The sequence below is a fragment of the Drosophila elegans genome, unplaced genomic scaffold (genome assembly GCF_018152505.1).
Source record: "Drosophila elegans isolate 14027-0461.03 unplaced genomic scaffold, ASM1815250v1 contig_208, whole genome shotgun sequence".
NCBI classification, from domain to species: domain Eukaryota; kingdom Metazoa; phylum Arthropoda; class Insecta; order Diptera; family Drosophilidae; genus Drosophila; species Drosophila elegans.
Window position 1 is genome coordinate 18,968,623 of NW_024545578.1, and position 26,632 is coordinate 18,995,254.

General features: G+C 40.1%; 8 protein-coding genes across 10 annotated transcripts; 6 read left to right on the top strand and 2 right to left on the bottom strand.

The window, feature by feature from the left end:
* The first annotated feature begins 624 nt into the window (after nt 1-624).
* On the top strand, nt 625-4,945 carry LOC108142182. Its single transcript, XM_017265867.2, has 9 exons — nt 625-816; nt 877-1,265; nt 1,321-1,406; nt 1,456-1,557; nt 1,617-2,133; nt 2,792-4,068; nt 4,123-4,294; nt 4,343-4,687; nt 4,746-4,945. Exons 1-9 carry the CDS (start codon nt 669-671, stop codon nt 4,875-4,877), a joined length of 3,168 nt encoding a protein of 1,055 aa, XP_017121356.1. The 5' UTR covers nt 625-668; the 3' UTR covers nt 4,878-4,945.
* A 173-nt stretch (nt 4,946-5,118) lies between these two features.
* LOC108142333 lies at nt 5,119-9,027 on the top strand. 2 transcript variants are annotated; one of them, XM_017266087.2, is made up of 9 exons: nt 5,119-5,349; nt 5,408-5,799; nt 5,849-5,934; nt 5,989-6,090; nt 6,148-6,673; nt 6,784-8,210; nt 8,271-8,442; nt 8,493-8,837; nt 8,895-9,027. In XM_017266087.2, exons 1-9 carry the CDS (start codon nt 5,217-5,219, stop codon nt 9,024-9,026), a joined length of 3,315 nt encoding a protein of 1,104 aa, XP_017121576.1. In that variant the 5' UTR covers nt 5,119-5,216; the 3' UTR covers nt 9,027. The 2 variants fall into 2 exon arrangements, with proteins under 2 accessions (XP_017121576.1, XP_041564192.1); XM_041708258.1 differs by lacking the exon at nt 5,119-5,349 and having other exon boundaries at nt 5,709-5,799; nt 5,859-5,934.
* A 61-nt stretch (nt 9,028-9,088) lies between these two features.
* LOC108142276 lies at nt 9,089-13,505 on the top strand. Its single transcript, XM_017266004.2, has 10 exons — nt 9,089-9,324; nt 9,390-9,778; nt 9,833-9,918; nt 9,971-10,072; nt 10,132-10,422; nt 10,876-11,092; nt 11,176-12,581; nt 12,649-12,820; nt 12,877-13,221; nt 13,281-13,505. The coding sequence occupies exons 1-10, from the start codon at nt 9,186-9,188 to the stop codon at nt 13,410-13,412; spliced, it is 3,279 nt and encodes a 1,092-aa protein (XP_017121493.1). The 5' UTR covers nt 9,089-9,185; the 3' UTR covers nt 13,413-13,505.
* An 88-nt stretch (nt 13,506-13,593) lies between these two features.
* On the top strand, nt 13,594-15,057 carry LOC108142277 (seminase-like). The gene is made up of 2 exons (XM_017266006.2): nt 13,594-14,243; nt 14,703-15,057. Exons 1-2 carry the CDS (start codon nt 13,634-13,636, stop codon nt 14,930-14,932), a joined length of 840 nt encoding a protein of 279 aa, XP_017121495.1. The 5' UTR covers nt 13,594-13,633; the 3' UTR covers nt 14,933-15,057.
* A 767-nt stretch (nt 15,058-15,824) lies between these two features.
* LOC108142856 (seminase-like) lies at nt 15,825-16,821 on the top strand. Its single transcript, XM_017266926.1, has 2 exons — nt 15,825-16,434; nt 16,564-16,821. Exons 1-2 carry the CDS (start codon nt 15,825-15,827, stop codon nt 16,782-16,784), a joined length of 831 nt encoding a protein of 276 aa, XP_017122415.1. The 3' UTR covers nt 16,785-16,821.
* Nucleotides 16,822-17,141: 320 nt separating this feature from the next.
* On the bottom strand, nt 17,142-20,500 carry LOC108142855 (nardilysin). The gene has a single exon (XM_041708359.1). The coding sequence runs from the start codon at nt 20,380-20,382 to the stop codon at nt 17,188-17,190; it is 3,195 nt and encodes a 1,064-aa protein (XP_041564293.1). The 5' UTR covers nt 20,383-20,500; the 3' UTR covers nt 17,142-17,187.
* A 368-nt stretch (nt 20,501-20,868) lies between these two features.
* LOC108142244 (seminase) lies at nt 20,869-22,590 on the top strand. Its single transcript, XM_017265963.1, has 2 exons — nt 20,869-21,482; nt 22,214-22,590. Exons 1-2 carry the CDS (start codon nt 20,873-20,875, stop codon nt 22,441-22,443), a joined length of 840 nt encoding a protein of 279 aa, XP_017121452.1. The 5' UTR covers nt 20,869-20,872; the 3' UTR covers nt 22,444-22,590.
* Nucleotides 22,591-22,621: 31 nt separating this feature from the next.
* LOC108142245 (histone-like protein 18C) lies at nt 22,622-23,612 on the bottom strand. Of its 2 annotated transcripts, none has more exons than XM_017265964.2 (2): nt 23,235-23,612; nt 22,622-23,166 (listed from the first exon to the last, which is right to left on the bottom strand). In XM_017265964.2, exons 1-2 carry the CDS (start codon nt 23,478-23,480, stop codon nt 22,813-22,815), a joined length of 600 nt encoding a protein of 199 aa, XP_017121453.1. In that variant the 5' UTR covers nt 23,481-23,612; the 3' UTR covers nt 22,622-22,812. The 2 variants fall into 2 exon arrangements, with proteins under 2 accessions (XP_017121453.1, XP_017121454.1); XM_017265965.2 differs by having other exon boundaries at nt 22,622-23,163; nt 23,235-23,611.
* Nucleotides 23,613-26,632: the final 3,020 nt, after the last annotated feature.

Consider the following 26,632-nt stretch of genomic DNA (forward strand, 5'->3'; position numbering starts at 1 on the left):
TTTGACTCAACACAACTCTCGTCTCGATTCAAGTCGGGGCTTATCCCAAGCTTTGCATCTACACTTTCTCCTCTCAGGTTGATATGCTATTTTCTTGGCACCAATGCGGGCAAAGGCCAAGATAAATCCCCTGGATTTGTGTGGGGAGTTGCGTTTTTTGGGGCGGAACCACCGCACCCACTAACTTGGCTGAGTTGTGGCCAAAGTTTGGCATTAGATTATGGTTTCTCCATTTGCTGGATGTCAGCCAGTGGAGAAAATCTTGAAAATAGTTTACCAAATTTTTTTTACTTCGTTTAAAACAGCATCTTTTTAGGATTTGTAACATGTATCTTATTATGAAAGTCTCACTTCTTATTTATTTAATTGTATTATTTAGTAAATTGGTTAAGTTAATATTTTACAATTTTTAGAGTTGTAAAACATATAGAAATAAGAATAAGAATCTTTATCATATTTCAATAATTTTATTTTGACAGATACAATGTAAAAGAGAGAATAAAAGAAATACTTGATTATTATAAAATGTGAAACAAAATAAAATATAGGTGCCCACTTAGTATACGAACAGTTAAAACATATGTCAAAAGTAGTAGGTGTTGATTTTTCGGACCATACGATCATCGCCTTCCAGAATACCCAACATATCTATAGGATAGGCATTTATTATGGGGAGAAAGAGTAAAGGCAAGATCAAAACCATTGCGGAGCCGATACAAAAATGGGATCTAATACCCGAGAGTGAAATGTTGGAACGAGAGGCTAAGTATATAAGCCGCCTGAATGATTTTGGCGTTAGTGCTCAATTAGTAAAGCGTAAGCAATGGATTAATAAAAAAAAAACATTTTTAAATATTAAAAACCCTTTGAGTACAGATGCCCAAAGCGACTTCTATGAACAGGAGGTGGAGAGAGCGGCTAGAGAACATTGGGAACGTCATCTGCGCTGTGATGGACTACCACGTCCCTATCTTCCGGTCGAAATAAGAACATTTATTTCCAAAATGCGGTTCTACGATGAAATCGAATCTAACAATTCAATGGACTGGACTTTGTCGGTGGACGAGCGATCTATATTGAATCAGAATATCTTTCGGGTGGACAAAACGAGAAGTGTGATGAGGCTCAACAAAGATAATCCGGGTGTGCCCTATGGCAATAATGTCCAAATGTGCCTGGAAACATTGAAACAGATGGATATAATGCTGGACAATGAGGCGGAATTAGTGCGAATGACTGCAAAAAGGCAGATGGATATTATAGATGTGGGTTGATATAGTTTTGAATGAAGCAGACATCTAATTACCCCGTTTACTGCAGGTTTATTCGGAAGTCGAGCTGGAAATCGATGATCTTTTTAATCGCCTTACCTATCGGCTATTGAAAATGCAGAAAACTTATATGGAGTAAGTGATTGATTTGCAAAGTGATATATTATCCAAGTATTTTTTTTAGTTCCGAAGATGGTAAAGTGGCTACATGGAGCTACAAGTGTGAGCCCTGGGAGTTGGATATGTGGGGCCTTCTAAATGTCCCTATAATCTTTGAAAATTTGGAGTAAGTTGTGGGGATGGCAATGTTATCTGAAAGAGTTCAACCTCCGAATTCCCCCGTAGATTGCCAGTTATGTTGGCCGAGCTAAAGGCCACGGGCGTTGAAGTCCAAATACCAAGAAGTATTCTTAAAGATTGCGTAACACTTCGAAGTATACACACTAAATTCGACAAAATCTCGCAGAATGCCAAGAGCTTCGAGACACCGGTTGCTACATCGCTCAATTATCCCACCGCTGGAATTGTCGATATTGAGAAATCGGTCGTTGATGAATGGCTAATGCAGCAGGAAATTCAGCAGGAGACACTGAATCTGATGTTGAGCCGGCGACAGGAGTACGAGGATATGATGCAGATCATCGCCGAAAAAACCGAGGCGGCAGCTAAGGCGGCCAAACAAAGTGATAGCGATAAAGCCATCAAAATTATAATACCAAAAGCTCCGAAAGAACCTCCGGCCGTTCCACAGGGCATGTTTCCCGATATCTACAGCGATTTTCTCAGAATGGAGGATAGCCAGTATTTGGGTTACCTTGATGAGGTGTATCATCCAAGGCATCTGGATATGCAGAAATTCGAGGTAGGCTGTTAAACACTAAAACATTGCTCTTTCCGTATTTTTGTAATTTAATTACTGTTGACAATGTTGTGCAGTTTATTTTGTATATCTTACCTTTATATACCTTATATCTTACAAAATTGTCCTTCAAAAGGATTAACGCCCTTTTGAGAAAAGGTGGTTTGCGGGGAAAATCATAGAGCTTCGCATCACAGGGTGCGTTTGAGACGTAATGTAATTCTTCTGGTAATCACGAATCGCTTTTTTTATTTCCATTTTAATTGTAATTAAACAATTTTTTTCGGCGGAAGGCAGTTATTTTATTTTGGCTAAAAATGTCGGTGTTTTTTTAGATTTCCAAAATCTTGATTACCTGTTGACTTATATTTATAAAATGTAAGTTACTTCAGCATCCCACAATATTGTATATTGTAAAATTAAAAAAATAATATAAAAATGTAACCCAAACCCACCCTTAATGAAGCACAACTATGGATTTCTGAAATTTATATATATATATATTAATTTATTATCTAACGATCCTAAGGCCTAGCGGTAGAAATCTTTTAAACGGCTTTTAAGTAACCACAGGATTGTGCAAATAGACTTCAGAAAATATCAACTTTATACTAATTTAGTGATCAAACATATTTACCTGACTAAAAAACCATTCCTGTAGATAAATCTTAGAGACTTCATCATGCTTGGTGGAATCTATGCGATCATGTTCATAAGGCGACCTGACCAAACTCAGTTCCAGAAGTTTAACATTGTTTTGCACGAGGATGGTCGCGTGCTGCACTCCATGCCAGAAATGGTGGCCGAAGTTCAAGGGGAAAATATGCGCAAGTCGAATATTAGCCGAAAGACCAGAGAGACCTTTCGCGGGACCAAAATCAAGCTTGAGGATGACGAACTGCCCTATTTCATCGTGACACTGCAGCTGCCGCAGGATCTGTGCAAGTGGAATGAGCCCGTGGTCTGCCACTTCATGACGGAGCAGGAGCTCATTCCGATCGAATACAAACGCGAAGCCGTATGGGTGCCAACCAAGCAGAGTATCATAAGTCATTCGATACATAACGAGGGTCCAGGTAGTACCATGAATCATGGCAGTCGATTTTCGGTTGACTCTGCCAATATATTTCGGCCCACCATGCGGTCGTTGCTCCGGCAAAGTAAATTGGAATCGGCTCAGATAGCCGAAATTCCCTTGGATGATTTTGATCTGCGTAAGAAATTGAACAATTTGGAGATACGAACCTTGGAGAGACATTGCTTGCCCCGCATTATTTCGACGTTTAAGTTTCCCATAGATTTCCGGGATGAGCTACGGGAAGGGGCAAAGGGGCCGGGCAAAAAGGGTTTGATCAAGCGGACAGAAGCCGAAGAAGTGGTCATTAAGACTAAAAGCTTAGATTTAGACTTCGATTCCCAGGCCAATACCGCGGAACGCTTGTATCCCTTCTTTCCGGAAGTAGATCCTATACAGTATCCCATGCTTGCCGATGATGGGCAACCAGGACCTATCAATTCCTCTACAGCGCTTGGTCTTCTGAAAGCCGTTGACGACATCAAATCGAAATATAAAGAAAGGCCAGTTAACCTTTTCAGTCAGCCCGACGAGCAGGACAAGAAATTGAAGCAAAAAAAAAAGGAAGATGAGGAGTTACCAGAGGGGCAGATGGGCAGACGCAAGTCGAGTAAAATTTCCGAAAAAATGCGACAAAGCTCAAAGGATAAAAAACCCAGCGTCGTTTCGGAAACACCTACGGACGGGATGCAGGCTCAGGACGTGACCCATTGGACAACAAAATACATTAAAGACTCCGTTCTCGATAGAGCAACTAGCAAAATTACGTTTAAGACCGACCGACTGGGATATTTTGGATTAGCCTTCAAGCGGTACGAGCACTTTCCATTTCGCGAATGGTCACTGCAGCCAAATGAGGAAAAGTAAGTGTCTTAATATTTCTCAGCAAATGCTCGGTAATCATATTCCATTTGCAGTCCGGATGAGATAATACTTAGCGTGGACACATTTCACGTCCGTATATTTTTCTACATCACATCGAAAGGAGTGCGGGGATATGTGACCGATCTGATTAAGGGTTACAGTGCCAAGCCTTTTAAATATCTCGAGATTGTGGAGCCTATATCTGACTTTCGTGAAATGCGCAATGTAAGTCTATATGGAGCTGTTTCTTTTTAGTGCAGAACCTTTCCGCAGTTATTCATCAGCAAAAACATCAATATATTTGCCGAGAACGATGCCCATTTCTATATAGAAAATGGATACTTCTCCATGAAGCATGTGGCACTAGAGCACCACACATATAATATCATGGCACTCCACTGCAAGTTGATGAAGTTCTACCGATCTAGCTGGAATCGATTGGCCACACGCCGGGATATCATCTTGGGCATGAAGATTGCCAAGGAAGCCTCTGATTACTCCGAGGTAACACTGAGAATTACCCCCGAGAACACCACGTTTGTTCAGGTTACAGAGAATTGCTCGGATAAAGTGAATGTGATTGTGCTTAGTTATGCTAACACCTGGCGAAACATTGGCGTAAGTGGTAACAACAGTCATTAAATGAAAATTGACTATGTACACTGCTCTATTGCAGGAATACACGGATCTACATCAGGCCATAAACTCAATGGTTCCTTATGCCACAGAAGTTAGGAACAAGGATTCCATTCTTCTGCATAATGTAACGCGAATGCTAAAAGAGCTCAGACTTTTAAGCTATTCGTAAAATGTCTCTATATATTTTGTACATCTATACTGGTTAGTCTTATATATAATAAAACAGTATGCAACAAATTCTTTTAAATATAACTTAACTTATGGTCACCCAGTTAAAAAAATTGTATAATCATGATCTTATATTCATCGCAGGGTGAAAATGAATGTCTCATCAGTAGTTTAAGGAATCAAATTTTCTTTGCCTACACAATCCATGTCTTAACATTCATACGTACACAGATTCTCAGCCACCAAACAACAAAAATATATATAAAAAAAAAACAAAAACAAAACCAAACAAAACAAAAAAAAATCTTTAGGAGGATAATAACACTTTGGTTTCGACAAAATGGTTAAGATGGTTAGAGTAAGTGTTACACCTCCAAGCCACGGCCTCATAAGCGAATACGAAATGATGGAAAGGCAAAAGAAGTACACCATACGGTTGCAAGATATTGCTGCTGCCTGTTCCATCTTCAGAAGTAATGTTAAGTGGTCTAATTAATGATGGTTAAACCCTAATCGATGGACTTTATTTAGAGTCACTTGATCTGTTTAGAGACCAGGAGGAAGAACGAACAAAACAAGACCGATGGGAGCAGTTTATGCGATGTGATGGCCTGCCCAAGGCCAGATCACCAACCGAGATCCGAACTTTCCTGGCCAAGCTCCGTCACTTCGAAGATATCGAATTTAAAAAATCCATCGATTGGACTCTGCAAGTTGACGAACGTAGTATTCTCACCCAAAATATTTATCACAAGGACCAAACGCGCTCGACTCTGGAAAAACAGCTTGCCGATAATCCTGGCTCCTATTTCGAGAAAAATTTTAAGAACTGTCTGGACCTCTTGGCGCAGATTGATGCTCTGATGGATAACGAGGTGGAAATGGACCGCATAAATACAAACGTACAAATTGATATTATGGAGGTGAGTGTATTTACTCACAAGAGTAAATAATTTTTGGCACAAATTGCAGGTTTATACAGAGATTCAACGGGAGATCGAAAACCTTTTCGATCGTCTTACTTATCGGATTTTGGGCATGCAAAAGGTCTATATGAAGTAAGTTAATTTATTTCAATATGACTTATATTAAGTATATATTTCTTATTAAAGATCCACAAATGGGATTGTGGCTACGTGGAGCTACTCAAGTGATCCATGGTGCATGGATATCTGGGGTCTCTTAAACGTTCCCATTATCTTTAAACAAATGGAGTAAGTTTTATCCACGAATGAATGCGGGCTTTCTTTTTTTATTCATCTTATAATTAGAGTCCCAGTTATGATGGCCGAATTTGAGGCCACGGGTGTCCAGGTTCAAATGCCGCTGAGTGTCCTGTGCGATTGTCTCACAGTTCGCTGTGTGCACACCACGTTTGACCACCATTCAGAGGACGCCAAGAGCTTCGAGCCGCCAGTGGTTGATGCCACCCTATTTCCCAATGCTGGAATTACAGATATGACAGAGTCGGTGGTTGGTGAGTGGCTGATGCAGCAGGACATACAGGTGGAAACCTTGGATGCCATGAACCGCAAACGTGAGGAGTACGAGGAACTAATGCAGCTCATTGCCGACCGGACCGAACAGGCTGCCAAGGAGGCAAAGTCCGGTAAGACCGCCGATGGTGGTAAGCGCTTGAAGATAGTCATTCCCAAAACCCCAAAGGCGGTGCCCCTAGTGCCGCAAGGAATGTATCCCGAGGTATACGAAGAGTTTCTCATTCGTGAGGAGGCTCAGTTCAAAAATTTTGTGGACAATTTCTATCATCCGAACCATCTAAACATGAGAGCCGGGGAGGTGAGTAGAACATCTCTAACCGCTCATAAGATATAATACTTTGTACTTTAAGTTCCAATTGAAACGCTTGAATTATATTGCATCCTTAAAGACAATCCAAACTCTTCTAGGTAAATCTTCGGGAGTGTATTATTATTGGTGGAGTCTATAACGTTACATTTTTGCGGCGACCTGACCAACAGCAATTCGAGAAGTTTAACATTATTTTGCATGAGGATGGACGCGTTTTAAAGGTCATACCCGATGTGGTGGCAAAACCTGAAAACGATTTTCGCAGCTCAGGTGTCACCGAGTTCACTAGAATGACTTTGAGTAGCACCCCCATGAAGCTGCAGGAAAATGAGCTGCCATTCTTCATCGTCACCGTGAAACTGCCGAAAGATCTGTGCAGGTGGGGCAAACCTGAGGTGTGTCATTACCTAAGGGAGATGGAGACACCGCCCAAGCCTTTGGAAAGGCGTTCCATCGCATCGCCCAATTTGATCGATCCCCAACGAATATCATCTGAATTAGCCCAGAGAGAAGACAGTTTTGGCATTCGATCAACAGTGGGCAATATGTTCAATTCAACTCTCAAATTAATCCTAAGGCATAGTATCGCCTATGAAACCAATCCAAAGAGAGGGTTTCCCATGAATAATTTTCAGCTGGATAAACCTTTGAATGCAATAGAAACAATGAACCTGAAACATGTTTGTTTGCCGCGCATAATTTCGTCATTTAAGTTTCCAAGCGAATTTTCAGCAGAACAACTAATGTCTGAGGCTCAAAAGACTAAGTCAAACCGCTTGATAAAAAGGGTTGAACCTGAAATAGTTGCGGAAGTTGAACGGCCGACGCAAACCTTTGATTACACTTTGCAGGAATGCTCCGAAAGGATGTTTCCCGTTTTTGAAATAGTAGCTCCTGTGGATTTCACACCTGCTAATTTTACGACTACCCTCGATTCTCCCGACACATCAACAGCGTTTGGGCTAGTGTCCACATTGGATACGATTAAACAAAAATATTTGGAGAAGCCGCTGCATTTGATCAATCAAATCCAAGTTACGCATAAGAAGTTCGAGAAAAAGTGGGAAAAAGTACTAGAGGTCAGAGAAAGTACCTTTAGTGTTAAGAGTAGAATGTCTTCCCAAGAGCTAAGGGACAGAAAAAGTCAAGCTGACAGAAAGAGTTTTGGAGATGTAAACACGAAAAAGATTGTTTCAGATTTAATGTTTCAAAAGAGTGGCTCAGTTACCATGGCCGTTGGCGGTGCTCAGGATCATAAGATAACCAGCAGGAGTGGATCTCTGGCTAAGCGAAGATCGACGCGAAAGAGTGGAAAACTGGAAGAAAACGCTGTGGAAACGCATGTACAGGAAGCGCCAATATTATTAAACCACTGGACGAAACGGTACATATTCGAATCTTCAATGGATCCCACGACCAACACACTCACCTTCAGAACTGACCGTCTGGGCATTTTTGGATTGGCCTTCAAGAGGTATGAGCACTTTCCATTCAGTGATTGGAGTCTGCAGCCTAATGAGGAAAAGTATGTATTCTAACTTTCAAATAGATCCTGTAAATAACTATTTCCCACATACACATACAGTCCAGATGAAATTATTTTCAACCTGGATACATTTCATGTTCGAATGATCTTCTACATCACATCCAAGGGAGTGCGGGGCTATGTGACCGATCTGAACAAGGGTTACACGGCCAAGCCAGTTAAGTACCTTGAGATTGCGGAGCCCATCTCCGATTTTCGGGAATTACGAAAGGTACGGATGTACGGATTTTAATACGCATTTTAATGCCAAATCTTACGCAGTTACTCGTGGAAAGGAATCTAAACATTTTCGCGGAGAACGATGCTAATTATTATATAACAAATGGTTATTTTTCCATCAAACACATGGCCACTGAGCTGCACATCTACAATACCATGGCCATGCAATGTAAGCAAATGAAATTCTACCGATCTAGTTGGAATCAACTGGCCCAACGACGTGACATTATCATGAACATGAAGATTGCAAAGGACAACTCGGACTATTCGGAAGTCACAATGCGTATCACACCCGAAAAGACAACGTTTGTAAAGATCTTCGAGATGTGTTCGGATGACATAAATGTCATCAAGCTGCGTTACGAAGAAACTTGGCGGAACGTGAACGTGAGTAGACATTTTCTAGACCAAAAGTAATTTCTTACACTTCCTTGTGGATTGCAGCACTATAATGACTTCAGTCAGGCCATCTATTCGATGAACCCTCATTCCCTGGAGGGCTGTAATAAAGAAGCAATGCTTTTTGTCTACATTAAGAGGCTTTTAAACGAGATTCGTCCATTAAGTTTCTCCTAGGTCGTCAGTACTTGTGTATAAAAATTTTACATTTATTCATATTCTAGCACTGAAAGTATTTTTAAACAATGTCATTATTGTCGATTCCATTTACAAGTTGACACAATTACACACACAAAAAAACAACACAAAAAAACTACACAAAAAAACAACAAAAAAATGGTAAAAAGAAAAAGCAAGGCCCTGGAATCAAGCAGATCCACCGTGGAACTCCTTTCCGAGGACGAGTGGATGGCCCGCAGAAATACATACATGCAGCGTTTGGCGGACCTTCGGATAAGCATAGGTTTTATTGAGGGTACAGGATAGAATGTATGTAGATCATGGCGGGATGTAGGATTATAACCACGACTTAACCCTTAGATGCTATCGATGAGTACAAGGAGCGGAAGAAAAAACAGTTGCAGGACGAGAAATGGAAAAATTACTTGGCCTGCGACGGTCAGCCAAATCCTAGTCGTCCAGCTGAAATCCGGCAATTTGTCTACCAACTGAACTTCCTGGAGCACGAGTCCTACAAAAATGACATCAATTGGGTTCTACCGGTCGATGAACGCAGTATACTCTCGCATGCTCCTGACCGCAAGGATATGACTCGGAGGAACTTGGAAAAAGAACGACCAAACATCGGTCAGCTGTACGATGATACTGTGCAGCGTATTTTGGAAACCATTACACGTGTGGATAGAGTGCTCAGAAGCGATGACGAACTCCTTAGCATGCCGCCCTTTCAAGTTCTTGAACTAGCTAAAGTAGTTATCCTATAAATAGGGAAAATTGTTTTTAGAAATGTAGTATTTTTCCAGATGCCCTCAGAACTCAACGGTGATATCGAGCATTTATTTGACAAGCTCACTTATCGCGTAATCTGTGCACCCGAAGCCTATATGACGTAAGGCTACTTGGCAGACCCACCTTATTTAACTTTCATGTCTTTCTCGCAGAACTAAAGGCAGTATCTTGTCAAACTACTGCTACAACAGCAGCAAATTTAACTTCCAGATTTGGGGGTTGCAGGATGTTCCCATTCGATTCAACTATATGAAGTAAGTGGCTTTCGTTAATGGGTTTTAATTTTTTATGGATTGTTTCAACTTGATTTAAGGCTACCGATAATGTTCTCCGACCTGAACTGCGTTGGCGTGACCCTTCAACTGCCCCTCAGCGTGCTCTGCGATAAATTGACCCTGCGGTGTGTGCACACCTTCTTTGACCCGCTCTCCCAACTGTCCAAAAGCTACGAGCTGGACATGGATGGCTCTATTATTAGCCCCAATTGTGGTCTAGTGGACATCGCGGATAGTGTTATGACTGAATGGATGATCCAGATGGATATACAGGAGGAAATCATAATGAAAATAAACACGCAGATGGAGATCTACAACGAGGCCATGGCGTAAGTATAGTTATACCCCTTACTTCTACAGTAAAAGGTATATTGTATTCGCTGAAATGTATGTAAGAGGTAGAAGGTAGCGTTTCCGACCCTAGTAGGTATGTTTATTCTTGATTAAGATTAATAGCCCAGTCGATCTAGCCATGTCTGTCTGTTTATCCGTCTGTTCGCCTCTCTGTCCGTTTGTCTGTCAATTTGTCTGTCTGTTTGTCTATCCATTTCTCTATCCATTTGTCTGTCCGTTTATCTGTCCGTTTTTCTGTCCGTCTCGGAAACCTTAGAATCAAGAGATTTGGGATTTGACATGCAAATTCTACTTATGCCCACGCAGCATATAAAATATTTTAATATTTTAATCTAAGTAATGGGAATCTAATAATCGGATCACTTGACTTTAACATTTCTTCTTGTTTTGGTTGGATCTAGCAGTAAAATTTTAATCCTTTTTAAAAGCGTATTTGAGAAAGCAGTAGCACAAAGGAAAAAGGACCAGGAAACGAAAGCCGCAGGAAAGAAACCCATTCCAAAGCCCCCACAAAAGCCGCAGGAACTACAAGCCGGCATGTTTCCCGATCCTTATAAGTTATTCCTCGAACAAGATAAGCAAGATTGCTTGAACTTTTTTAATGAAAACTTCCATCCAGACCACTTAAACTTATCGCCGTTTGAGGTAATGTTTAAATTATGTTACAAAAATAATCAAATTCAACTTCGTTTCTCATTTTACTCCGTACTAATAATTTATACTTATAGGTAAACCTGCGTCGCTTTATAATCATGGGTGGTGTTATATCACTGGTCTTTGTGCGAGTAGCCAAGCACATTGCATTCGACAAGTTTAATATAACGCTGCACGAAGACGGTCGCGTTTTACGCAAGAAATTAGATGTTTTGGATGAACCGACGGAATCAACAAGAAGTTCAACTAATTTTAACACCTTGCAACGACCAAATCGTACGGATATGAAAAGTGATCTCGATATGGAGGACGCTCCAGAGTTTCAGCTGCATTTGGAACCGGATGAGCTGCCGTTTTACTTCATCACCTTTCAAGTGCCAAACCATTTGTGCCTGTGGGGTGAGCCCATTGTCTGTCAATTTGTTGAGGATGAGATCCAAGAACTGGAGATGGAAGATGAACTAGTGATGGAGAAGCTGGATAAAAAACAAAGCAAGATGCGCAAAACTTCCCAAAAGAAAATCGATTCGTTGCATAAAAAAACATCTAGCGGAAAGAATATAATTTTGTTAGAAGAAATCCCCGGGAAAAACACCAAGCCGAAATACCATCATTCGGCAATAGAAAATTCAGTCAACATTTATCGACCGTCAGCGTTGGCAATTGTGCGCCAAAGTATTGAAGAACAGGAGCTAGTTCATTACGATGTGGTGGAAAACTTTGAGCTGCAGTCGGAACCGCTGTCCAGGAGAAGACTTCACCTTCTTCAGCAGCAGTGCTTACCCCGCATAATATCCTCGTTCAAATTCCCGCGCGATTTCAAAGATGACGAGATCGATGAACAGGCCACCAAAAAGGAACCGACCACGCAGCTTATTAGAAGACGACCAAACGAACCTGTTCTTTCCAAAGTGACTGGGGACTTCAGCTTTAACTACGAGGATCAGACTTATCCCGAACGAGTATTCCCAAAATTTCCCCCAATAAACTCCCTAAAACTGGAGAAGAAAGAAATCACAGTAGAGGATACTTCGATGTACGGTTTTATACAGAAATTGGACAACATTAAGGATAAATACTTGGAGGCTTCAAAGAAGATAGCAGAACAAGCCGAACCCACCGTCAGGATGAGCAAACGCATCTATCACGAGTTGACTACTTCCAGTCGTTCGGGTCGACAAAGTTACATCAGAAGGTCTATCAAACAGTTAGATTTGGATGAAAGCACCCCGGAAAAGGATCTCGAAGTGTCGGAACCCATCGAAGTTTTGCGAAAAGTCAATAAAGACCGCCCTGTTCGGAGCTCTGAACCTATAAAGCTCTTGCATTGGAGCACCAAGTTCATTCTGGAGTCGCAGTTCGACAGGGAGAGCAAAGTCCTCACGGTCAAAACAGATCGCTTGGGAAGCTTTGGATTCGCCTACCCCCGCTACACCCATTTCCCCTTTCGCCACTGGGAATTGGATAGAAATGAGGAGAAGTAAGAGATCATGATTTTGTTGTTTCGTAATTTAGAAATAATGTATATTTTTGCCTTCACTTTGCAGCCAGGACGAAGTCATCTTCACCCTGGACACATACCACGTGCGGGTGGTCTTCTTCATCAGCAAAGACGGTATACGTTGCCATGCAATCGATCTACCCAAGGAGTATATCGCCCGGCCCTACAAGTATATAGATATTGAGGAACCCGTCTCAGACTTCGTCGAGTTGCGCAAAGTTTGTTTATGATTTGATTTGATTTTCGATTTGTAATTTATAATATGCCATTACAGCGCCTCCAGGACATGAACCTGAATGTGTTTGCGGAGCTAGACGCTGCTTTCTATATAGATCAGGGCGACTTTTCGCAAAAGCACTTGGCGGCTGAGTTGCATATCTACGATGCCATCGCCGTGCACATCAAGCTGTTGAAGTTCAGCCGCAGTCAGTGGAATCGCCTGGCCACGAATCGGGATCTGGTGTTGTGTCTACGGAACACTAAGGATGTGCACGATGTGGCAGAGGTCACGGTGCGCATAACGCCCGAAACTTCGACCTTCGTGGAGGTCTCTGAACCCTGCACAGAGGATCTCAATGCGGTTAGGCTGAACTATACAAACACCTGGCGTAACATTGGGGTAAGGTCTATTTCTTATTGGGGAAGCAATGTGTTTAAATTCGTTACTTTAACATATAGACCTATTCGGATCTGCATCAGCTGATCAACTCCATGTATCCGCATGCCACAGATGTGCGTAACCGCGACTCCAACCAGATGTACTATCTGCGCCAGCTCCTGCAGGAGATTCGACCTCTGAGCTTCTCGTAGTACCGCCGACGCTGCTCAATTAACAACTGCCAAACAAACACAGACCACAGCGTACACTTTCAAATTAACAGCAATTAAACTCAATTGCCATTTAACAAAGTCATCAAGAACTTTCATTAGCCCTGCTTAAGTTGGTTCTCCACGCTAAAACGGTGGGTATGTGGGGAGTGGTTAAAAAATTCTGCTTAGTTTGAAATAGTGATTTCCATTCATTGTTTCCAATGCAACGCATGCTGGCATGTTGCTTAATGGCCGTCGCTCTGTCAAAGATTGATGTCTTTGCCCAGGACATCAGCCCAACCATCGATGTGGAGAAGCTGGCCAAAATAGTACTGCCCTCCGGCTTGCAGACTCGAGTAGTTGGTGGTCATGTCACGACGAATGCCAAACTGGGTGGCTATCTTATAGCGCTGTACTATCAGAAAGACTTTATTTGCGGCGGCACACTTCTCAATGAACTGATCGTCCTGACAGCGGCCCACTGCTTCCTGGGCAGGCCGAAGACGGGCGGTTGGTTGGCGTCCGGCGGCATATCGAGGCTCGGTGAGAAGGGCATCGAACGTCAGGTCAAATCATTCATCATGTCCGCCCAGTTTCGGGAAAGTGACATGAACATGGATGTGGCCATAGTTCGGCTGAAAAGCCCCATGAAGGGTAAAAATATCGGAAAATTGTCGCTCTGCACCACGAACCTCAAGTCGGGCCTTGAACTTGTCGTTTCCGGCTGGGGGATGACCGATTCCAGAGGCAATGGTCCGGAACAGTTACTGCGAACGATTACAGTGCCCATCATTGAAAAGAAAAAATGTCGTGCCGCCTATCGGCCAGGTGGTAAGTGTTATGTCCTAAAAGAATAGGGCCATGAAGAGTGTTCGAAGCAAATGAGAGCTTAAAAGTCGTTTTGAAATATTTCAAGTGAAATATAAATCATAGATCTTTAAAAACTTCAAAAGGTTTAGTTACACCCGTTAATCTTAGAGTAAAAGGTTTTATAGTTTTCGTTGATTTTGATGGTAGAGTATTATATTTTTGGTCCCAAAGAATTCGAAATTTGTTTTAAATATATGTATTGGCATAATTAAAAGATCAGAACAATTTATTGAGAGTGTATTCGGGTAAATAACAATTGATAAAGTTCTTGTGGTCGAGTTTCCTTTCTTGTTTCTTTATCACTTTAAAATATTGTTGAAATTTAGCTTTTAAATTGTTTATACTTAGGTCCGCATTTTCATACTACTTTTTACTCAAATGCTCATTATAACTTTTAACAAATACTTTTCTTTTACGCAGTCAATTTGACAGACAGCATGTTCTGCGCATCGGTTTTGGGTAGGAAAGATGCCTGCACTTACGACTCTGGAGGTCCTTTAGTCTACAAAAATCAGGTCTGCGGCATCGTGTCCTATGGAATCGGGTGTGCAAGCAGGCGTTATCCCGGCGTCTACACCGATGTTAATTACGTAAAGCCCTTTATTGAAAAAAGCATGAACGTATTGCTCTCGCGTCGATCCCGTTATTAAAATCCATGCACTAATAAATTTAAAAAATTTAAAATATTTTTAACGTTTTGTAAGCAACCAACCACTTGATTTTCTCTGTAGTCACTTCTAAAGTGGTCATCACTAATATATTGTATGTATCAAAATATTTGTATTTATTTAATTCAAATCTGCTAAAATGTTTGGAAACTGGTGTGAAACGTATGAGGGCAGTAAAATGCAATAAAATTTTGAGTCATACCCTTGCAACGCAGTAAAGAAGATAATTTATTTATTTTCTTCACTAGGAGAGTCGATCGAAATATTAAAACAAAAATGAAAAAAAAATATTTTAATTTCTCTAATTTTTCTTTTTTCTTTTTAAATTTTTTGTCATTAACCCATTATAATAAAAGCATTACGCTTTTAATTTTATTAAAATCGGAGAAACGAATAAATTTGAATGTTTTAATTTTTTTCATCACAGCTTCAATGTTTTTTAACATATACGCATATAAATCGAAATTTAGATGTTTTGAAAAACCAATTTATTTTTGCAATAGCTGCAAGGGTATATATACCTTTCTTTTTTAAGTATAATTTTATTTCTAAGGTTCTATCGGGTGTAGAGCTAAAGGTAGTGAAACTATTTACGATTTTCTAGTCTTAATCAAAAATAAAATAATTTGTGTTTACAAGCCCTCAAATATGGGTTGCCACCAAAATAAAAACTTTTGACAGAGTATACTTTTATTTATGCTTATGTGAGACCTTAAAAAATCTAATGGCGTTGAAATAAATTTTAGAAATTATATAGAGAGAATATATTATAATAGAAATACCAATTTGATTATGCATTTAGTTTCGGATTAGAGACTTTCTCTACGCTTATATATTGTATTAAGTTTGCGATCCATTCTTCTCCCTGTATCCAATGAATAGCCTTCTAGTTTATTGCATTCTCTCTACCGCTCTATATTCAGTCCATGTACTTGGCCTGGACATAAACGAAATCATTGATGTGGAAAAGTTGGCCAAAATAGTGCTGCCCTCGGCTCAAGAGGCTCGAGTCATTGGCGGCCAAGTGACCACAAACTCCAAGTTGGGTGGCTATCTGGTGGCATTGCTATACGAGCGAGATTTTGTCTGTGGCGGAACTCTGCTCCACGAGCTCATAGTACTCACGGCAGCCCATTGTTTTCTGGACAGAATGAGGACTAGCGATTGGATTGTCGTGGGCGGCATTTCGAGACTTGACCAAAGAGGTATACGCCGCCAAGTGAAGAATTTTATTATCTCCGATAAGTTTGAAGAGGATAACATGGATATGGATGTGGCCGTGATGCTGCTGAAAAGACCTATGAAGGGCAGAGGTATCGGTAAACTAGAGTTATGTTCTACGATCCTGAAACCTGGCAATGATCTGATAGTTTCCGGTTGGGGATTGACTGTTGCCACAGGCTCAGGACCCCAGAAATTGCTCCGCACTGTAACGGTGCCAGTTATTAACAAGAAGAACTGTCGTTCTGCCTATCAGCCATTGGGTAAGTTAATATGTTAATTATAAAATTTATTTATATTTAATATTTATAATTATCAAGCTGCCGTTTGTAAATATAAACCTGATCTTTTTAAAGATATACACCATTATTTTATCATTATTTATTTTGCAGCCAAAATAACAGACAATATGATATGCGCTGCTGTCCTGGGAAAAAAAGACGCATGCACCTTCGACTCTGGTGGTCCTTTGGTATATAAAAAACAGGTTTGCGGCATTGTGTCCTTCGGCATTGGTTGTGCTAGCAAACGTTATCCTGGCGTCTACACCGATGTCTTTAACGTGAAAGAATTTATCGAGAACAGCACCAAGGTTTTGCTCTCAAAGTGTTGAATAACAAATTAATTAATAAATCGAAGTAATCATAAAATCGCTAACCATTTTTGGTAAGGTCTAGTTTGGATTTACTTAATAGCACACCTTGGTAAGCCAGGAAATGGTTTAGGCTTTCGAAAGACAATTATGTCTAATGCAAGGATTTCTGTCGAAATAAGTCAATCATTTTACATAAATAGCAGTTTACCTATGCTTAGTATCTTTATTTATACGAAATAATAAAAATTATAGTTGATCTAGTCTTATTCTAATTATACACATTAGGATCATGTTATATCTTATTGCTATTAAACACTCAAAAGACAAAACATAAAGCTAAATATTTTGAGCAAATCGTTAAAGCCTTTTAAAAAATGTTAATGAAAGCAATTAAGTTTATTGCTTATGAATTTTAAAACTCTTAGGATTTGTTTGCAAGGTTTGGATTTGTGTTGAACAACGGATAGACATAGAGAGATTTTTTAAAGGCAGTAATGTCCTTAATGTTTGAAGGATCATTGCTCTCTCCCAAAAACTCAATCTTGATCTTATCGCCCATTGGCCTATATATAATTTCATGACTCGAGATATCGATATCATCCAATAAGTGTGCCACAGATCCGGAACGAGTGGCAGCTTGAGAAGTATCTTGGGTTGTTGAATCTGGTAATAAATTATCGTTTCCCACAACTTGGACAGAAAGTTTTCTTAAATTGCTTTTATCATAGTCATTCAGGAAACTCAAAACATCCTCCTTCGTTAAATTGTTCAGCGTTTGAATTTCCATTTCCATGCGATTGAAGAAGTATTCCTTGGTAACGATTTCACTCCAATTTCGCATAACTTCCTCATCTAAGCTATTGTCACCCAGCCTTTTCCCACTGATAAGAGTTTCTCGAAAAGTCTGAAACTCTGCATCACTCATCTGTGAGACAAGTTCAGACATTCGAGACCTAAAAGCCTCAATACGTTGCTCTACATAATCAGCCTTATGTTTTGTCTCCTGAGTGTTTATGGTGATTAGAAAAGCCAACACACCATAGCCAACTCGCTGATGTATTCCCAGACTGTAGCCCAATTGCTCTTGAGTCCGTAATTGATTGAAAAATGGTTCCTCTACAATCAACTCTATGAGGTCCATCGTACACTCCAGTTTCAGATCACTTGGTCCTATTTGATAGTAGTTTGTTATAATTGTATTTGAGTCGTCCTCGTTAAGAGTTTTGGCCCTTAAATAATAAGAGCCTAGAGGCAACTGAAGTAAGTTATTATCCAATGCCGATAAATTATCTACTTTTTCGCTGTTATATGTTAGAAGAACTTTTTGCATTAAATCTTTAGCTTGTTCTTCAGTGAAATTCCCTTGTATTAACGCTTTTACGTACATTTTCTTATGAAAATTATCTTTAAAATCCTTAACATCATCTAGTGTTATAGTGTCAACGACCTCGTACTTGGAAAGCATGGTAAACCGTTGGTTTTCCAATACGCTGAGGCGCAAATCAAGGTTTAGAGTTTTCCCGTGAATTAGACCGTTATATATTTGCCTCTTTTTAAGATCCTTAAATGCTCTTAAATGATCCTGAGCCACATCCAGTTCAATAGTTTGCATTACGTTTAGTATTATTTCCACCAAAAGGGGAAGCTTTTCATTATAGCCACTGATCCGCATAACCAAACCTTTGTCACCAATATACAGGCCATATGTCAGTCCTGCTTCTAAGGCTGGGTATAATTGCTCGGCCATTGTGAACTCAACTAAGTAGGTGTATAGAACACCAGTCATGTAATTTTTAACACTTTCCCGGACAAGAGGTGTAATGAAGTACAGGTTTATGTATCCGTCGGGAAGATGAAAAATGTTATCCTGCCGAAACCATAGTTCGCATAAATCATTTTTAATTAAAGACTTTGGACTCCTTGATATATGTGGCCTTCCTGCTTCTTCCCAATAAAGTCTAAAATCAGTGGTAACAAATGGATTAGGTTCCGGAAAATGCAATTCATTCAATATTGGTGGATTTTCCCACATGCTTTGCCATTTCGGAGGCATTGAAATAATTTTATACTGAGTACCAAACCAAGGTTCTTTTTGATCGTATTCATTACTTTCATATGGTATATAGGATGAAATCATTATATTAAAGTTAAATGCACTTATGTGCTCTCTTAAATGCTGAAAATCTGATTCATTATATTCAAAATATAGTTCTGGTCCCGAAAGGACATCTTTAAACGGCAGGTAATTTAAGTTTTCCACAATGCCCTGAACATTATCAATAGAAGGTTGTTCAATTTGAAATCGGAAATTGTTGTTGGCAATTTGTTGAAATTCTTTATAAGAAGACTCAATCTCTTCACTGTTGATGAGAAGCTTAATCCATGAAAATGTGGCATTCAATACATCGTCTAGGTGATTAAAACCATCGTCTGTGAGGTATATGCTTATGTTAAATAATGAGTATATAGAGTTTGAGTCAAAGCTACTTCCGCTAACTCCTGAACTTAGGCTAATGCACCAGAGGCGCCTACGTAAGTACGAACATAAGCTGCCTACTCCCTCATACCCAATAAGTTGGGAAATAAAGGAGTCTGGCTTACTGCGATAAAAATTCTTCATTGGTGGCAAAACCCAAGTTAACTCAACTTTGCACACATCTTCCACTGGCTGTACTAGAAATACTTGCTTAAAAAACTCTTCTCGGAATGCAGTTTGGTAATTAAATTGCGATAGGTCTTCTGCATTCACCTGACTTTTAGGTATATCAGAACAATGGCGTATTAGCATGTCCTCTAGTTCATCTAATGAAAGTTGCGCTTGAATAGCTACTATCATTCGATTCGATCCGTAATGATTTTGACAAAACCTGTGGAGTTCCTTGTGCAGATGGTTGTCATCAACGCCCTCCTGGAGGGTTTTGAAATTACCCCAGCTAAAAGTGCCATGTGGATATCCATCACTTGCAAAACTTGCCAAAATCTGATCCCTACGGACCTCGTCTCTCATAAAAGACTGTTCAAATTCAGACTGGACGGCAGAACGCTCTCGATTCATGGCATCGGGAAGCATTAGCGGAGCCTTTATCAAGTTCATAAAAAGATCCATACCCTTGTCAAGGTGGGATTCATCCACCTCGAAGTAGAAACATGTCTCCTCGTTCTCAGTATGCGCATTGCTGAAACCCCCGCTTTTCGTCACAAACGCGTCAAATTCATTCTCTACAGGAAATTTTTTTGATCCCATAAATATCATATGTTCCACAAAATGTGCTAATCCCTGATATTGTCGCGGCTCACTAAATGATCCAACGCCAACGAGGACTGCACATGCCGCTAATTTACCATTAAAATGTTCGCTAGAAGAATTTACACTTTCGCTGGACGCTCGATGGACCGGAGGATCATCTATAAAAGGATCTGATATAAGCATGGCACGCAATCCATTTGACAGTCTTAAGGAACGGTAAAGTTTTCTGTCCCCATCTGATTTATCGGGCTGATCATGATATTGGACCACAGCTGAGGCCGTATTTAAATCAGCAAATTGTTGTCGATTTAGCCATTTGTGTACTTGCTTGCTAATTCTTCTTAGGCCGAGACGCAGCTTGAAACACATATTTATGGGAATGTTTACGAAAAATTTGAAAAATATGTATTTTACATATTGGACCCTATTATTTTTGACAACTGAATGCAAGCAAATGATTTTGCACAGAAATTTTTGAGCTCTACACTTTAATAATAAATTATCCAACTAAAAATACCGATCATACAAATGTCTTTAAATTACAATATTGCAAGTACAACAGTTTTAATATAACCTAACCAAAACGTAACTTTTAAAAGCAAATAATATTACATTGGCATTGTTTACTAAAGAACAACCTTATTTAAAAAAAAAAAAAATCATTTTGTAATATAATTGAGAACATTTAGTTCACTTCGATAGTATGTTTTAAGATTAGACGGGCATTACGCCATATAGAATATTTAAATGGATCCCAATTATAACACATTGCCACAGCCATTGGATTCGCTTAAGCGTCTTTTTTACGGTAAGTTGTGGATCGTTTAAGTGATTATTTGGAAATAGTTCTGTGAACCCTATGGATCGTCTCCTTGTTTGCTGTTTGGTATTTGGAATTTTGCTTATAGAGGATTTGCATGCTCTGAACATCAATGAGACCATCGATGTGGAAAAGTTGGCCCAGAGAGTGATGGCTCCTGCGCAGCAGACACGTGTTATTGGCGGCCATTTGACTACCAATGAGAAGTTGGGTGGATATTTAGTGGCACTGAAATACCACGGCAGTTTTATCTGCGGTGGCACATTGATTCGGGATATTTTTGTACTGACGGCGGCCCACTGTTTTGAGAACCGGGGAATGAAGGAGGGTTGGACTGTGATCGGTGGCATCTCGAAACTCAGCGAAACTGGTGTTCGCCGCTGGGTGAAGACTATAATCAAGTCCGCCGAGTTCAGGATGGATTCCATGCACATGGACGTGGCTGTGATGCTGCTGAATAGGCCCATGGTGGGAAAGGGCATCGGTAAACTATCATTGTGCTCCACGCCATTGAGTCCGGGCAAGTTACTGGTAGTTTCCGGTTGGGGGATGGTTAGCCCGGATGCAAGTGGTCCGGATCAGTTGCTGCGAACCGTCACAGTACCTGTAGTTGAGAAGAGTTATTGCCGCAAGGTCTATCAGACGGCAGGTGAGTGACCTTTCAACATTCCAACCTCTCTTAATATAAATGCACCAGATCAAAAATGCAGTTTTCAAAAATGTGCTTTGTACTGATTTAAAAGGTAATAATCTACCTTCTTTTATTTATTTTGTTTTATTTATTTGTTTTAAAATTAATTCTTCTTGTGTTTTGAGAAACTATAATAATTGTCTATTTCTGTAAACATTAAGATAATTTAAACAAAAATAAATGCACCTAAAGCTATCGCTCTTATTATACTCTTATACTTGTAAAGGGTATTATAATTTCAGTCAGAAGTTTGCAAGAGACTAACTAGTCTCTCAGTTTTAAAGCTTACTGCATCAAACTTTTCCAAAAGTTGTCTTCCTGTTGAAGGAGCTTCTCTATATTATAACTTTTTTTCTTTGATAGTTTAGAATTAAGCTTTAAATTTTATTCAAATCGAAAAACAATATCATATATAATATATTTAATTATTGCAAAGCTGCAAGGGTTTATGAACTTTGGCTTGCGAAAGTTTGCTTCCTGTCTTTTTTTTTTATATTTTGTTGTTCATTTGTCATTTTTTTAAATATTTTACGAATTTGTTTTGAGTAACTTAGAATTGTATACTTAATTACAGTTATTACAAACGTTAAATATTGGAAAAAAGCCATTCTAATTTAAAAAACATTAAAAGCCGTATATATTTTTATAATAAGAACATATTGAATTTATAATACTTTTTTTTTGTGCAGCCACAATATCAGACAGCATGTTCTGCGCCTCAGTTTTGGGAAAGAAAGATGCCTGCACCTACGACTCTGGAGGTCCACTGGTTTTCAACAAGGAGGTCTGCGGAATCGTGTCTTTTGGGATCGGATGTGCCAGCCCTTTATATCCCGGCGTCTATACAGATGTCCATTACGTTAAGCCCTTCATTGAAAAATGTATGAAAGTGATGCTCTCCCGTCGACCCCGTTATTAAAATCCATGCGTTTTCTAAAATACACTTATTTAAGTATGATTTCGTTTCCAAGATTCTTTCGGGTGTAGAACTAATAGTAGTGAAACTACGATTTTCACTAGTTTAAATTTAAAAAAAATTATTCATTGCCTACAAGTCTCCAAATATGGGTTTGCCCATGTGCGTTTAAAATAAAAACTTTTAACAGACATATACTTTTATTTATGCTTATGTGGGGCTTTAAAGAATATAAGTTGGAACTTCCTGCCTTGAGGACCGCTTTATCCCGGGGGTTCTTCAACTTCTTTGATTCAAGCAGTGCTGTCTGTTCTGTCTGGATCTAAATATGGCCTAAAGGTTTGCGGCAAAAGGACTTGCGCTTCTCTACGGTTACTTGGAACACCTTGGTTTGGGGCACGCGGGCTTAGCCTTGGGGCACCTGGCCATCTTCTTCCTCGGCCTGGGGCATTTTGGCTTGGCTCTGGCGCACTTGGGCTTGGGCTTGGCGCACCTTTTCTTAACCTTTGACATCGCCCTCGGCTTGGCGCATCGCTTCCTGGGCTTAACGCACTTGGGCTCCCTCCTTCGACATTCGTCCTCCATGTTGCCAAAGAAAGCGTCTGTGGCCTTTGAGGTATCTGGCTTAGATTCTATTTGGTCATCGCTGTTCGCAGAGCTGGGCAGCTTGATAGTGCTAGTGCTAGAGCAATCGGTATCAATCGGTATAGCTATGGGTGGGCTCTGCTAAATGGCGGGATGTTTAATTATTGATATTGAATAAATATCGTTTGAATACCGAGATTACAACTTACCCCAGCGTATTGGCATCGATCGCCGATCGACATATCGTTCCATTTCTTCACAGCCGCTACCGCAATTTGCGAATCCGTGTAAGAATCTTTGTTGCTATACCAAAACTCCTTCAGGAAGTTAATGATGGGCGCATTATCAAAGTCAAACGTGAGTCCATCTGCGTCCATGAGATGTTCATCTAAAGTTTTCTTGGTGTTTTGATTTTTGACCGCCGTCTTACTACCTTTGAGCTGCAGTGAACTCATGACGTACCTCTATTTACGTTAAACTTATTTAGTGAAAAAAAAAAATATTGTATCGAAACAAACTTGAAATTTTGTGATTTGTTTCAAGTAAAAATTGATGTGTTTTGTACAAGAGTATAAAACAAACTGAATGTATGTTGGACTCAGCGTAGCAACATCAAAATTTGGGTTTGAATGTAGGGTCAGAGATTACTATGAACATGTTTTTTTTGTTTTATTAAACATAAACAAAAATACTTGCCTAACGTTTTTCGAATCCCGCTGATTTTGTCAATTGTTTATAATCGTACAGAAATAATGATATATTCTGTACAGCTTTTACGATTTGGTAATTTTTATTTTTTTTATACCCTTGTCAAAGCTATTATAAAGTTTGCAACGCAGTGAATGAGACATTTTCGACTATATAAAGTATATATGTTCTTAATCATCATCGATCTAGCCATGTCCGTCTGTCTGATTCAATGTTGTTAAACATATACGCAAATAAATCAAATGTTTTCAAGAATATTTAATTTTTGAAATAGCTGCAAGGGTATAAAAGCTTCCGATCTTGTTTTTTACCTTTAAGATGAATAGAGTTATTGGCAACATGACATTTTTTTATTAGTTTTAAGTTAGTAATATTTGTTTTGTCCGGCTTAAGACGGCCGTATGCAAAACTGATATTTTTTTTCTTTTTTTCCTATATTGCTTTCCAACCGCCTGTCGTTTTGGCACCAAAATAAATGGCACAACAGCTTGGGCCTTAATTGTTGTCATTATGTGCGTGTTTTTGCGACTTTCGCGCCAAACACTCGCTGGTCGATCGAGTCCACTGACTATCGGAAGACCATCGACTCCTTTGGGCCATTGCGTGCAGGCGGCAGTCGGCAGTTCCTTGCTGATCATTGACTGATTCCATAATTGATTGGTCCGAGGATGGCAGGGCTCCAAAGTTGAGGCCTGTTCTTCTGGCCGTGGGGCACAATTTTTTTAGAAACGACGTTCGACGACTTGAGTACTTTTACTTTTGCCCCGGCCACCATCGAAATGTAAATTAGCCGACCGAGTTCGCCAAAAAGCGGGGCTACCAAAAATTTATGTGGCAGGCCAGAGGATCGCATGACTGACGGCCTTTCGTCCTGTGGAGCTGCATTTTTGAATTAGTTTAATAACACAATTAATTGTTATTTATAGCTTCCTTTGTGTTGCGCAAACGTAACATTTAAGGGGAGAAATCTGCTGGCCAGACACAATTTTGTGGCACGCAAGGGCCAATTTGGAGGGGCCACAGGTAGAAGGTATATAGAACTGGCTTAACGATTCTCAGCTGGGCCTAATGATAGACTTGGCCAAGTTAGCTGTGATGTGGGTGAGGGATAGCCGTCGGAGGAATGCTTCTGGCTGGGCTCCTTCCATCTGCGCCACAGGATCCACTTCGCCGGAGTCTGGAAAGCCGCCATGGTCAACATAAATATCCAACAGAAATGACACTTTTCGTCCCTTCCCGCTGCGTTGGTTCGCATTAAGTTTATTTATCTACTTTTAAATGGCATTTTCACTTGCATATGATTCTCCCCGTTCGCCCTTGTAATGCGCAATGGAAACAAAGGCAACATAATGTAACAGCCGCCATAACAGCACGAAGATGCCCACACTGCAGATACTCCAGACTCTGCACTCCATGACTACCATTTACCACTACTATTTTTAGTAGTGTCATAAATTTATGGCACATTGTGGCAGTGGCAGTGGCAGTGGTAGTGGTAGTGGCTAGGCTTCTACTCGAACAGGCTCACGTGGAGGTGCCTGGAGGAAAGGGAAGGAAAGGAAAGGAGCTGGTCTTAACATGCAAAACAACATGCTAGCTGGCACCTACTTTGGCCATCCGAAAAGATTTACCGATGAAGTCGTTGGGAATGCAGAGCGAAGCAACGTCTCCATGCCATTTGGCAATCAAACAAATCAAATAGGTAGAGCGGATTCGGTTACATCAGTTTTATAGATCCCATTTCGGATCTGTTAATTAAAAGATACACACCAACTTCAATAGAACAGAAAGGCAAACAAATCTTTGGGCTGAACAAACACTGGATCAATAGCGGCACTCTGTGAGATACATACGCTGGGTTTTACGCTGCGCTCACTGTTTCGAGTGTTTGTTTGACTTGGCTTAAAAGCCAATAAAATTTGTTGTTAATTGTTTTGGTAAATTGAAAATTAGGTTTTGGGAAAAATCATCGCTCAAGTATGCAAGGAACGAGTTCAGGTTCCAGTTTTGTATCGGGGTTTCCAGTTTTATGTCTGTTTGCCCAGCGCATTAACTTGGCCACTTTTAATGAACTTTGTGAGTGGAACCATCTGCCGCCATCGCCATCCGATCGAGCGGTCATCAGCGGTCTTAGCCCTTCCAAACGAGACAAATCGAATCGTTTTGCCGAAACCGAGCTGAACTTTAATCGGCTTAAGTGTAATTTAACTTATTTCTATGACTTTAGCCCCGTTCTCCACCGCGGGCCAGCAGAAATCGGTTAATTAAAGTTGTACAAAGTTCGAAGCCGATTTCATGCCGCGTTGAATCAACAATTTGTAAACTTTTCCGTACTATCCAACTAACTGAGGATGAGGATTGGGGGGCGGAAGGCTCGGGACGGGCCGTTCAAAAGGGGGCCATCATTTGTACTTAGTTAAGTGCTTGATCATGCTGATATCATCACCTGGCAACTTTCCTTTGTGCCCTACGTACCCACAATGCAATTAGCGGGGTCTGCAGACGCCAGGTGGTCTCCAGTCTCTCCCATCTCCACTCTCATCTTAAATCGAAAATCACCAAGAATCGGTGAAGAAATAAAAACAAAAAATGTAATTTGTATTACATTATGGGTGCAGCGAAGATGGCAGCGGGTGCGAGTCGAGATTGATTTACCCTTCGTGGCGATTCTCAAATAATTTACTTATGCGATTCTAATATTCTAAAAGAGCATACAACTATGCCTTTCTATGCGGTTCTCAAAATCTTTACTTATCGTCACTTCTTTATGTTCTTATGCTTTTAATTGATTGTAAACAAATTATAGATATAACTAGATTTTATTTGTTCAACTCATATATTGTACTAAATATTTAAAATTAAATAAAATATTTTTTGTAATTGTTTTTATGTTGTTCCC

What these genes read in the sequence shown, in the direction of transcription:
- LOC108142182 (XM_017265867.2), top strand. Translation starts at nt 669, where the DNA reads ATGGGGAGAAAGAGTAAAGGCAAGATCAAAACCATTGCGGAGCCGATA. An exon ending in GGCAGATGGATATTATAGAT is followed by an intron (nt 1,266 to 1,320) that starts GTGGGTTGATAT and finishes CGTTTACTGCAG; the next exon opens with GTTTATTCGGAAGTCGAGCT. An exon ending in ACTTTCGTGAAATGCGCAAT is followed by an intron (nt 4,295 to 4,342) that starts GTAAGTCTATAT and finishes ACCTTTCCGCAG; the next exon opens with TTATTCATCAGCAAAAACAT.
- LOC108142333 (XM_017266087.2), top strand. Translation starts at nt 5,217, where the DNA reads ATGGTTAAGATGGTTAGAGTAAGTGTTACACCTCCAAGCCACGGCCTC. An exon ending in TGCCTGTTCCATCTTCAGAA is followed by an intron (nt 5,350 to 5,407) that starts GTAATGTTAAGT and finishes GACTTTATTTAG; the next exon opens with AGTCACTTGATCTGTTTAGA. An exon ending in CTGCAGCCTAATGAGGAAAA is followed by an intron (nt 8,211 to 8,270) that starts GTATGTATTCTA and finishes ATACACATACAG; the next exon opens with TCCAGATGAAATTATTTTCA.
- LOC108142276 (XM_017266004.2), top strand. Translation starts at nt 9,186, where the DNA reads ATGGTAAAAAGAAAAAGCAAGGCCCTGGAATCAAGCAGATCCACCGTG. An exon ending in AAGCATAGGTTTTATTGAGG is followed by an intron (nt 9,325 to 9,389) that starts GTACAGGATAGA and finishes CTTAACCCTTAG; the next exon opens with ATGCTATCGATGAGTACAAG. An exon ending in ACTTCGTCGAGTTGCGCAAA is followed by an intron (nt 12,821 to 12,876) that starts GTTTGTTTATGA and finishes ATGCCATTACAG; the next exon opens with CGCCTCCAGGACATGAACCT.
- LOC108142277 (XM_017266006.2), top strand. Translation starts at nt 13,634, where the DNA reads ATGCAACGCATGCTGGCATGTTGCTTAATGGCCGTCGCTCTGTCAAAG. An exon ending in TGCCGCCTATCGGCCAGGTG is followed by an intron (nt 14,244 to 14,702) that starts GTAAGTGTTATG and finishes TCTTTTACGCAG; the next exon opens with TCAATTTGACAGACAGCATG.
- LOC108142856 (XM_017266926.1), top strand. Translation starts at nt 15,825, where the DNA reads ATGAATAGCCTTCTAGTTTATTGCATTCTCTCTACCGCTCTATATTCA. An exon ending in TTCTGCCTATCAGCCATTGG is followed by an intron (nt 16,435 to 16,563) that starts GTAAGTTAATAT and finishes TTTATTTTGCAG; the next exon opens with CCAAAATAACAGACAATATG.
- LOC108142855 (XM_041708359.1), bottom strand. Translation starts at nt 20,382, where the DNA reads ATGTGTTTCAAGCTGCGTCTCGGCCTAAGAAGAATTAGCAAGCAAGTA.
- LOC108142244 (XM_017265963.1), top strand. Translation starts at nt 20,873, where the DNA reads ATGGATCGTCTCCTTGTTTGCTGTTTGGTATTTGGAATTTTGCTTATA. An exon ending in CAAGGTCTATCAGACGGCAG is followed by an intron (nt 21,483 to 22,213) that starts GTGAGTGACCTT and finishes TTTTTTGTGCAG; the next exon opens with CCACAATATCAGACAGCATG.
- LOC108142245 (XM_017265964.2), bottom strand. Translation starts at nt 23,480, where the DNA reads ATGAGTTCACTGCAGCTCAAAGGTAGTAAGACGGCGGTCAAAAATCAA. An exon ending in ATCGATGCCAATACGCTGGG is followed by an intron (nt 23,167 to 23,234) that starts GTAAGTTGTAAT and finishes CCCGCCATTTAG; the next exon opens with CAGAGCCCACCCATAGCTAT.